General features: G+C 34.2%; 1 protein-coding gene across 1 annotated transcript; it reads left to right on the forward strand.

Moving 5' to 3' along the window:
* Positions 1–2,569: 2,569 nt before the first annotated feature.
* On the forward strand, positions 2,570–8,881 carry LOC309653359 (zinc finger X-chromosomal protein-like). Its single transcript, XM_082447966.1, has 5 exons — positions 2,570–2,745; positions 2,959–3,099; positions 3,472–3,627; positions 4,115–4,255; positions 5,158–8,881. The coding sequence occupies exons 1-5, from the start codon at positions 2,637–2,639 to the stop codon at positions 6,339–6,341; spliced, it is 1,731 nt and encodes a 576-aa protein (XP_082304092.1). The 5' UTR covers positions 2,570–2,636; the 3' UTR covers positions 6,342–8,881.
* Positions 8,882–9,519: the final 638 nt, after the last annotated feature.

Below are 9,519 nucleotides of genomic sequence, written 5' to 3' on the forward strand. Positions count from 1 at the left end.
ATTTCTAGCTCCTGTCCAACCCTCTCCCCCAAAACAACCTAGCTACATTGCTATTGCTGTTTGCTTCTGGGTCTCAAAATGAATAGTGTTTACTCTCCTGTATAAGGAAACTGCCTTCATCTTTGCTCCTAGTTTTGTCTTCTCCCTTTCCTTCTGAGATCTTGATCCAGCAGATTCACTATGCCCTCTTAATTCCAGCCTCTCCCTTTCTTTATTACCTACAGACTTTGAGCAGGCTTAAGTATTTTTATCAGTTAAACAGTAATCTCCTTGATCCTGCAACCCATTCTGATTACTGCTTCTTTATTCTCCTTTTTTAAACTAAACTTAGAGAAATTTACATCCTATATAGAATTCTCCACCCGCTTTAGTCTGACCCCATATAGCATTCACTAAAACACTTTTCATCGAGAATATCAGTGACCTCTGGGTTCTATAAACCAGTGTAGATGTTCCTCCTTGACTTTGTATGTGTGTTGTGTTACTCTATACGCCATAGTAGGGTTTGCACGTTGGTAAAAATATTTCAGGCTGCTGTTTGAAAGCAGTTTTATGTTAAATAATTTATTGGGGATGGGGATGGTCTTGATTTGTAATAAGTAAGAAACTAAAGTGTTGTATTTTCACTTGGGAGATACTTAATTTATCTGAATAGTCCACGTAAGAATGTTCTATAATTCTATGTAAGAATTTGATTAGACAAATGAAATTTTTAGATCTTTTAAAGAACATGATGGGGAATTTGGAGAAGTTATTTTAAAGATATCAAAAGCTGAATTCTGTCTTTCTAAGCCAGTGTTAAGAATTTAAGACATAAAATTACATGATGGTCAAAACTATCACCATGGCCTTATTTTGAGTTGTGCTTGAGTCATGAACTTACTCATCTGATCGCTACTCATGGAAACCACCTTTTGTTAATTATACCGTTTTTGGATTTTTCCAAAAAATTACCTTAAATTTCATAGAATACATTCTTAAAATACTAAAAGTTGATGAATGTTAGTTGTGAGTCACATGGATTAGGTTTTGTATTCTGGCTTAGGTCATTAGCTGTGTGATCTCAGATAAGTCATTCAACTTGCGTTAACATAGGTTTGCTGTTCTTTAAAATTTTGGCAGTACTTTAAAACCTCCCTCCTTAAGTAGTTAGTTACTAGGTAGGTAGTCACTTAAATGGTAGTTATATTATTAGTATTACCATATTTTAAAATAATCAAATATCTGTTCATCATCTCTTTTCCTACTAGAATTCAAACTTCTTGAGTCCATGACTTTTTCATATTTTATTTGTTATCTCTGATACCTAGCCCAAAGTCTCACTTATAGTTGTGATTCATTGTTGAATTGAATAAAATATAATCGTTCAACGAAAAGGATAATGAAATATGTCTAGCAGAGGAGCACCAGAAGCAAAAAGGAAATGAAAAGGCTTGATGGCAGTATTGAAGACGAGCTAAATCGACCTTCTTCTCTGGGCTTTGGTTCTGCTTCTCTCTGCTTGGTCTTCAGCTGTTCCAAACAGACCACTTGTTGTGTCTAGAGCAGAGAGAACATTCCATCAGTCTTTCTCTAATGCACACAGCATCAGTGATGAGTTGAATAGTACTAAGTTTTTATCAGTCTTTGCCAGACGTTCTTTTGTGCCAGAGATAGCAGTGCATGAAAGGAGACATTATTTGGGAATTATATTTTTGGTATTATTACAATTCAGAATATGTTTCTTTGAGACATTGTTTTTTTTACTTTTGTTAATTTTCCAAATCCTAAACATAATACTGTACTAATTTTTTTTCTTCTGGTACGAAGTTTAAAATATGAAATGTTTGTTCTGTATTCCCTGAATCTCTACTGTTGGGAACCATGTGAGCCTCTATTGTTAAATAATGATTTTGGTTTTTTTTTCCAAAAATGTAAAACACCCTACCTTCATTAAGGTCTATAAGAGTATGTTTAAGTATAGATTTGCTGCATTTGCAAGCAATGACCCAGAACGATTACTTTTATGGACTCAAGTATGTGTGTGTTTGTGTGTGTTATGTGCACGTATATATACCATGTCTGTATGTGGTTTTACATGAAACAGTTTGATGTTTACATTTACCATTGTAATATACTTTTTTGAAAATCATACTTTTTTTTTTTTAAAAAAATGCAATTCTAATAGAAACATAAATTCAAATAGTATTCAGGAGTAGTGAACATGAGATAACACTGATAAAACATTTATATTAAATTTAGTGTTTGCTGATTTTACTACTAGGACATTTTCCACAAGATTGTGGAAAATGTAATACTGCTTTTACCTTATGCATATAACTATATCCAAAGGTAAAGTATATCATTTCATTACTTTTGTTAGTTTTCTAGGTTACCAGCAGTTTACTTTAAATAAAATAATTTTTACCTTTATATCTCATCCGCTTTTAGAAAATTTTCAAAATGTATTCATTGAATCTTCTGCTTTCTAGGTAGAATCATCCAGTTTTCATGAGTCAAGTTAGAGATTATGTTTGTAAAACAGGACTTTTGAAAATGATAATATTTTATTTAAGTATCTGCTATTACTATGTAATGCGTTTCCTGCCTTTTTAGTGGATGATGCTGGCAAAATAGAACACGACGGTTCCTCTGGAATGACCGTGGATGCAGAGTCGGAAGTGGATCCTTGTAAAGTGGATGGCAATTGCCCTGAAGTCATCAAGGTGTACATTTTTAAAGCTGACCCTGGAGAAGATGACTTAGGTAAGAGGAAACCTTCAGCGTATTATACATCCTGATCAAACACTGCAACCTAATTACTTTTTGGTGGTTTAGACTGAGAATGTAATCTTTTCTGAAGATAACTTTTAGGAGGGTTCCAATATAGCAGTAGAAAAGTATGTAAAATGTAGTTAGTGAAACAGGTGGAAATGAAGTCTTCACATAAATTCTTGGAGCTGTCATCTTCTCTGATAGGTGGCACTGTAGACATTGTGGAGAGTGAGCCTGAGAATGATCGTGGAGTTGAACTACTTGATCAGAATAGCAGTATTCGTGTGCCAAGGGAAAAGATGGTTTACATGACTGTCAATGACTCTCAGCAAGATGAAGATTTAAGTAAGTAGGTGGCCTTTTTGTGGGGGAAAATTTTATGTTCCTATAGGCTTTTAATTTTTTAAAGCAGCAGTATTTGAAGAAAATAAGCAGCACTAAGAAGACATTATTGTACTGCCATATTCCAAAGAAGAATATCAGTGACTCTTGATGTATGCTCAGATTGTCATTTTGTAAGCAAATTATGGTGAAAGCCAAGAAAGTGATGATTCATTGAATAAATGTTTATAGTGTATTTACTATGGGAAAGTAATACTCTAGGTATGTAACATTTGAACCTCCTTTCTGTTTAATAACAAAATTGAAATAAAAATATCTTCCCTGTCTGATCTGTAAACTTGGTCACAAAAGTGGTTCTGTTGATTTTCTACTCAGATGTTGCAGAAATTGCAGACGAAGTTTATATGGAAGTGATTGTAGGAGAGGAGGATGCTGCTGTTGCAGCAGCAGCCGCTGCTGCCGTGCATGAACAACAAATGGATAACAATGAAATGAAAACATTCATGCCAATAGCATGGGCAGCAGCTTATGGTATGTCATGTTGCAGCTTGAAGGATTGCATGGTTCTTGAACATGAATTTATTATTGAAAAACATGTTTCTAGGGTCTTAAGTTTCAGCAGTATGAAGTACCAGTGTAGTGATTTAAGTAAAAACAGGAAGATGAAATAGTCTACCTTTTGCCTTTGCCTTTACGTTTAACAGGAATTTTTTTCGTGCCTATGTTATTTAAGAATTACGTAAACTTTCAAGCTCAAATGTTTTAATCTTCAGTATATGTGGCTCATGACCTTTGAGTGAGAACGAGAGAATTCATGGGGGAAAATGATGCTATATTTGGAAGTTAGGCATTTCCTACAGTCTCGTATATAAGTAGCCAAGTAAAGCCTAGTACCTAGATAGGGAATTTCTGTCATTCATGAGTATCATGGCTTTTCATTGTTGTCGTTTATAAAGAATCCTTAATTCTTTATAATTTATAATACTGTATAATTTTGTTTTTTAATGCATATTGTTAGGTAATAATTCTGATGGAATTGAAAGCCGGAATGGCACTGCAAGTGCCCTCTTGCACATAGATGAGTCTGCTGGACTTGGCAGACTGGCTAAACAAAAACCAAAGAAAAGGAGAAGACCTGATTCCAGGCAGTACCAAACAGGTGAGGGCACATGAGTTCCACAGTGCAGCGTGCTCTGCAAGCTCTCAGTTGAAACTAGTATGTATCCCCAGAGGTGTTATGATGGCATTTTAGCTGCTAGAATACAGTAGCTTTTGTGTATTGAATTTGAAAATATAATTTTAAGAATTCACTGATATTCATGAATGATTTCCTTGGATAAAAAGAAATAGATTTTGGATCAGAACCTATTTCAGGAAAAATAAAAATATCAGGTTATTTTAGTGGAAATGAAAAAAAAATCACTAAAATATTATGTCAGTTAACTTTAAATGAAAAAAACTCAAAAAAATCTAGGGACTTCCCTGGCAGTCCAGTGGTTAAGACTGCTCACTCCCAGTGCAGGGCACATGGGTTCGATCCCTGGTCAGGGAACTAAGATCCCACACGCTGCATGGCTTGGCCAAAAAAAGAGGATCTATTTCTGTCAGCATGAGGCAGGCATCATTCACAGAGGAGCAGGACAAATACTTCAGTTGTTCATTGAATATATTCCTTTTTTGTATATCTTGTATAATGATTTACATATTAAATTTTTTTATAGGTGTGGTTGAACTTTAAATATCAATTTGACTTGACATAATAAAAGCTGAAATGTTGAACTTTATGAATGATTTTCTCTAGATATCTAAATTTATATGGCTTTAAATTGCTACTTTATATATTTTAAACTGGGAATAAGATTGGTACAGTCATAATGAGGTTTCTGGACCAGATTCTCTTTATTACTAGGTTGCTATATCTTTTGTTGCAAAACAATAAAAGGTATGTTAACGTGATATAGGTACTTATAAACAGTGTTCAGAACACACACTTTAAATGCTTGAAGAGACCAAAACAGAACTTGGATTGATCACTCATGCTTCTTTCTTTTCCTTTCTTAGCAATAATTATTGGCCCTGATGGACATCCCTTGACTGTCTATCCTTGTATGATTTGTGGGAAAAAGTTTAAGTCGAGAGGTTTTTTGAAAAGGCACATGAAAAACCACCCTGAACACCTCACCAAGAAGAAGTACCGCTGTACTGACTGTGATTACACTACCAACAAGAAGATAAGTTTACACAGCCACCTGGAGAGCCACAAGCTGACCAGCAAGGCAGAGAAGGCCATTGAATGCGATGAGTGTGGGAAGCATTTCTCTCACGCTGGGGCTTTGTTTACTCACAAAATGGTGCATAAGGAAAAAGGAGCTAACAAAATGCACAAGTGTAAATTCTGTGAATATGAGACAGCTGAACAAGGGTTATTGAATCGCCACCTTTTGGCAGTCCACAGCAAGAACTTTCCTCATATATGTGTGGAGTGCGGTAAAGGTTTTCGTCACCCGTCAGAGCTCAAAAAGCACATGCGAATCCATACTGGGGAGAAGCCGTACGAATGCCAGTACTGTGAATATAGGTCTGCAGACTCTTCTAATTTGAAAACTCATGTAAAAACTAAGCATAGTAAAGAGATGCCATTCAAGTGTGACATTTGTCTTCTGACTTTCTCAGATACCAAAGAGGTGCAGCAACATGCTCTTAGCCACCAAGAAAGCAAAACTCACCAGTGTTTGCATTGCGACCACAAGAGTTCGAACTCAAGTGATTTGAAACGACATGTAATTTCAGTTCACACGAAGGACTACCCCCATAAGTGTGATATGTGTGATAAAGGCTTTCATAGGCCTTCAGAACTCAAGAAACATGTGGCTGCCCACAAGGGTAAAAAAATGCACCAGTGTAGACATTGTGACTTTAAGATTGCAGATCCATTCATTCTAAGTCGCCATATTCTCTCAGTTCACACAAAAGATCTTCCGTTTAGGTGTAAGAGATGTAGAAAGGGATTTAGACAACAGAATGAGCTTAAAAAGCATATGAAGACACACAGTGGCAGGAAAGTGTATCAGTGTGAGTACTGTGAGTATAGCACTACAGATGCCTCAGGCTTTAAACGACACGTTATCTCCATTCATACGAAAGACTATCCTCACCGTTGTGAGTACTGCAAGAAAGGGTTCCGAAGACCTTCAGAAAAGAACCAGCACATAATGCGACATCATAAAGAAGCTGGCCTGCCCTAACAATACTTCTACAGACTTTTGTAGAGATGTTGGCCTTTAAAAGCCAATTTTAAAGCCAGTCAGTCTTGTTCACATACAATACTGTACATTGATTTATGCTGTGTACAGGTAGGATTATTCCTTGTTACCTTTACATTTTATTCAGTAGAGTGTTCTGAATCCTATTCAGTTTGTTTAATGAGGAAAGTAGCAACAAACGAGTTGCTTTCAATAAAATCATCCCTGATTCTGTATTGAATTTTTCAGTCTTAGAAGTTTTACTATTTAAGTATTTACTTTATTCACCTTGATGATACTCTTCTAAGACCACTTAAAGATAAACATGATTTGGTAACTCTGAAAGTAATTATTTTGACTCATTTTTTTCCCCACAAATTCTTTGCATTAAATAGAAACATCTGGAATATCAATGGGAGATTTTACTGTCAGTTCTAATTATAACATGAGTCATTTACTTTTCTAGCTTAACATTTTCAAATCACGTGACCGTGAAACTTTGCATTTGAGCCTCAACATTGAATATAGCATATTGGCTAAGTTTGTGCTTAGTCTTCATTCTGTTTAACAGGCAAAATGTGCTTCTTCTTACTTTCTTTGTAGTATTTACATTTTTTGCCAGCACAGCACACTTTTAGAAGTCTTATTGAAAGGTTTTGCTTTTTCCTGTTTTTCATTCTTCTGTCTATACTCCTTTGTTTTGGAATAGTTATGTTCTGCAAATGAGACTTATTGTTAACTAAGTTTTGGAATGTTTTAGAGATAAATGTGGCTCATATGATTTTGCAAGGTACCCTAAATTTTGTATGTGCCTGTATGTTGCTTATTTTGCTTACTTAAACACACAATCCCAAATTCTAAGTCTACAATGAAAAGTATTAAATGTACAATAAACTGAAAGATCCACAGATGTATGAAGGAGCATTTTTGCCAACTTCTTATTCAGAGATTAAAATTTAGCTGAAGAATTAGGAAAAAAATAAGGACACTAGTATTTTTATAAAGTGAAGTATTGTAAAAATCTTTGGTAATTGGAAAAGAGAAGTTAACGGTGTTTCTAGATAGAATGCTTTCGTACAGGTTTATCTTCATACCTTAAAAATTTCTGAAAAGTTAATGAGTACCAGTAGATTAATCTCTCTGTTCAGACCGAGAAGCCTGTAAAGAAACTGTCTTCTCACAAAATAAGGTGGAGAGTAAGGAAGCGGTGGCTCTATATACTAGAGAATGGGTGCAAATTAAACTTGACAAGCTTAGCCTGCTTTTTTATTTCTTAGGCAGTTAGCAAACTTGATTTAATACTCAAGTTGGCTTTTATTAGAAGACAGAAGTTGTATTTAAAGTACATAATAAAATGTAAGGCTTTATTTGAAATATCAATTCTTTCACAGTTTTGTTTTTTATTGGAGAGTTGAAATATTTTAAGCAGTTAGTGAGTCATAAATATAGATATAAAATGAATTCAGTTAATTAGAATTTGGTTGTGTTAATACAAATTTTGGAGAAAAGGAAACACTTTTTAGGTTGCTCAAATTAGCTATTGGCACATAGGTACTGGCACATTGTGGGAAATTAGAAGTTTTTCTTCCCTTTTGGTAGGTACCTTACAACTTCATTATGGTGCTTTCTTCTACTCCTGTAGAGGTTTTACCTTTTACCTTTCTCTGTGCCATTAATATTCATATTCAGATGTTATATTAATACTGTTAGAAATCTAAGCATTTGGGGATTTTCACAGCCACTCAAGACTAGATTAATTTAGTCTCATTCTAAATCAAGTGCTTTAGGTACATAGGAATTTAAACCTAATGCCAGCCACAGCCACAAGATGGATTTTGGAACTTCTGCCTTCTTGGCCCTCATATATGTCCCCAACTGTTTTATTGTCCATCTGTTGTCCTGTTCTGGAAAACTCTTATTTTTGTATGTGAGTATCTTTTAAATCTCCCTCAAATTTGTTATTCCCTGAAGTAACATAAAAGGAAATGTTTAATGAAAGTTTACATTTAAGAATTTTAAAACATTCTGTAAAATTAATATAGATAAATAACTAATTATATTTTAAAAATACACTGAAAGATAAAGAACACAACACTTTACATCATATTTCTCACATATTCTGGAGTCATAAACAGTTGTTTTGTTTTTAAGCGCAATATTGAGACCTTGAAAAGGTATTTAAGGATTTGGTCAAGTTAATATGATAAAACATTTGCCTTTATAAAGAAAAAATGAAATTGTACTTACTGTTATGTACTGATATTAGTTGAGGTTTTAATTCTTAAAACAATTTGATTAGCAAAGCTAAAAAAGTGTATGTTTCAGTTTAATGTTTTAAAGAGGTACCAATTTTTAGAAGAATGTAAGTTATTATTTTGTTGAAATAACCTGTCAAATATTGTATGTTCCTTCCTTTGTACACATTGTAAAATACTTAAAGTAAAATACTTAATAAGAAATTCATATAGAAGAATGTGACACTATTGTAAATGTGTACTTGAGAGTAACATGCAAAAATAAAAATCAGACTATTTTCCTGATAATGAGTGTTTAGTCTATTTGATACTAGTACAAAGTTAACACGTTTCTGAGAAAAAAAAGTGCAGTTTTCTTAAATCTAATAAACATGATACAGTGGACTATTTTTGTTTCCCCATTTCTTAATTCATTCTGTATAGAAGTGGAATGAAGGCAAAATGTTTAATTGCTCTTCATTTTTTGACTTGGATGGAAATGTTCATCCTGTGAGTTTGCACGTAATATTTTAGAGTAGTTGAGAGCTAATTGGTAAGTTCTTTTGATTAGCATGTCCTTGAAATACATTTTTTTCTTTTTTCTTTACAAAACATTTGTCGTTTTTCATCTGCAACTTCTTCTGAGTTAAATGTCCCATGTATAAAGTGGTTGTTTTAGACCACATAAAGTTCATTTCAGTATAAGACCACAGCAATCAGTGATGGTTATTACTGTTTTCATAGCAAAGGACCCTGTCCTTGAGTTACCCTTTTGTGCCCAGTTTGGAGGTCTGTTACAGACACTAACATACTGTAGAACAGGTTATCGTCATAGTAAAAATTAGAAGTTAGGTAAAAGTTATCAGGAGTTGTCTTAACCATTCAGAATACTGTAGCAGAACCATAGACTGGGTAGCTCATGAACTACAGACATGTATTTCTCACAG

The sequence above is a fragment of the Balaenoptera physalus genome, assembly GCF_965194825.1.
Source record: "Balaenoptera physalus genome assembly, chromosome: Y".
NCBI lineage: Eukaryota > Metazoa > Chordata > Mammalia > Artiodactyla > Balaenopteridae > Balaenoptera > Balaenoptera physalus.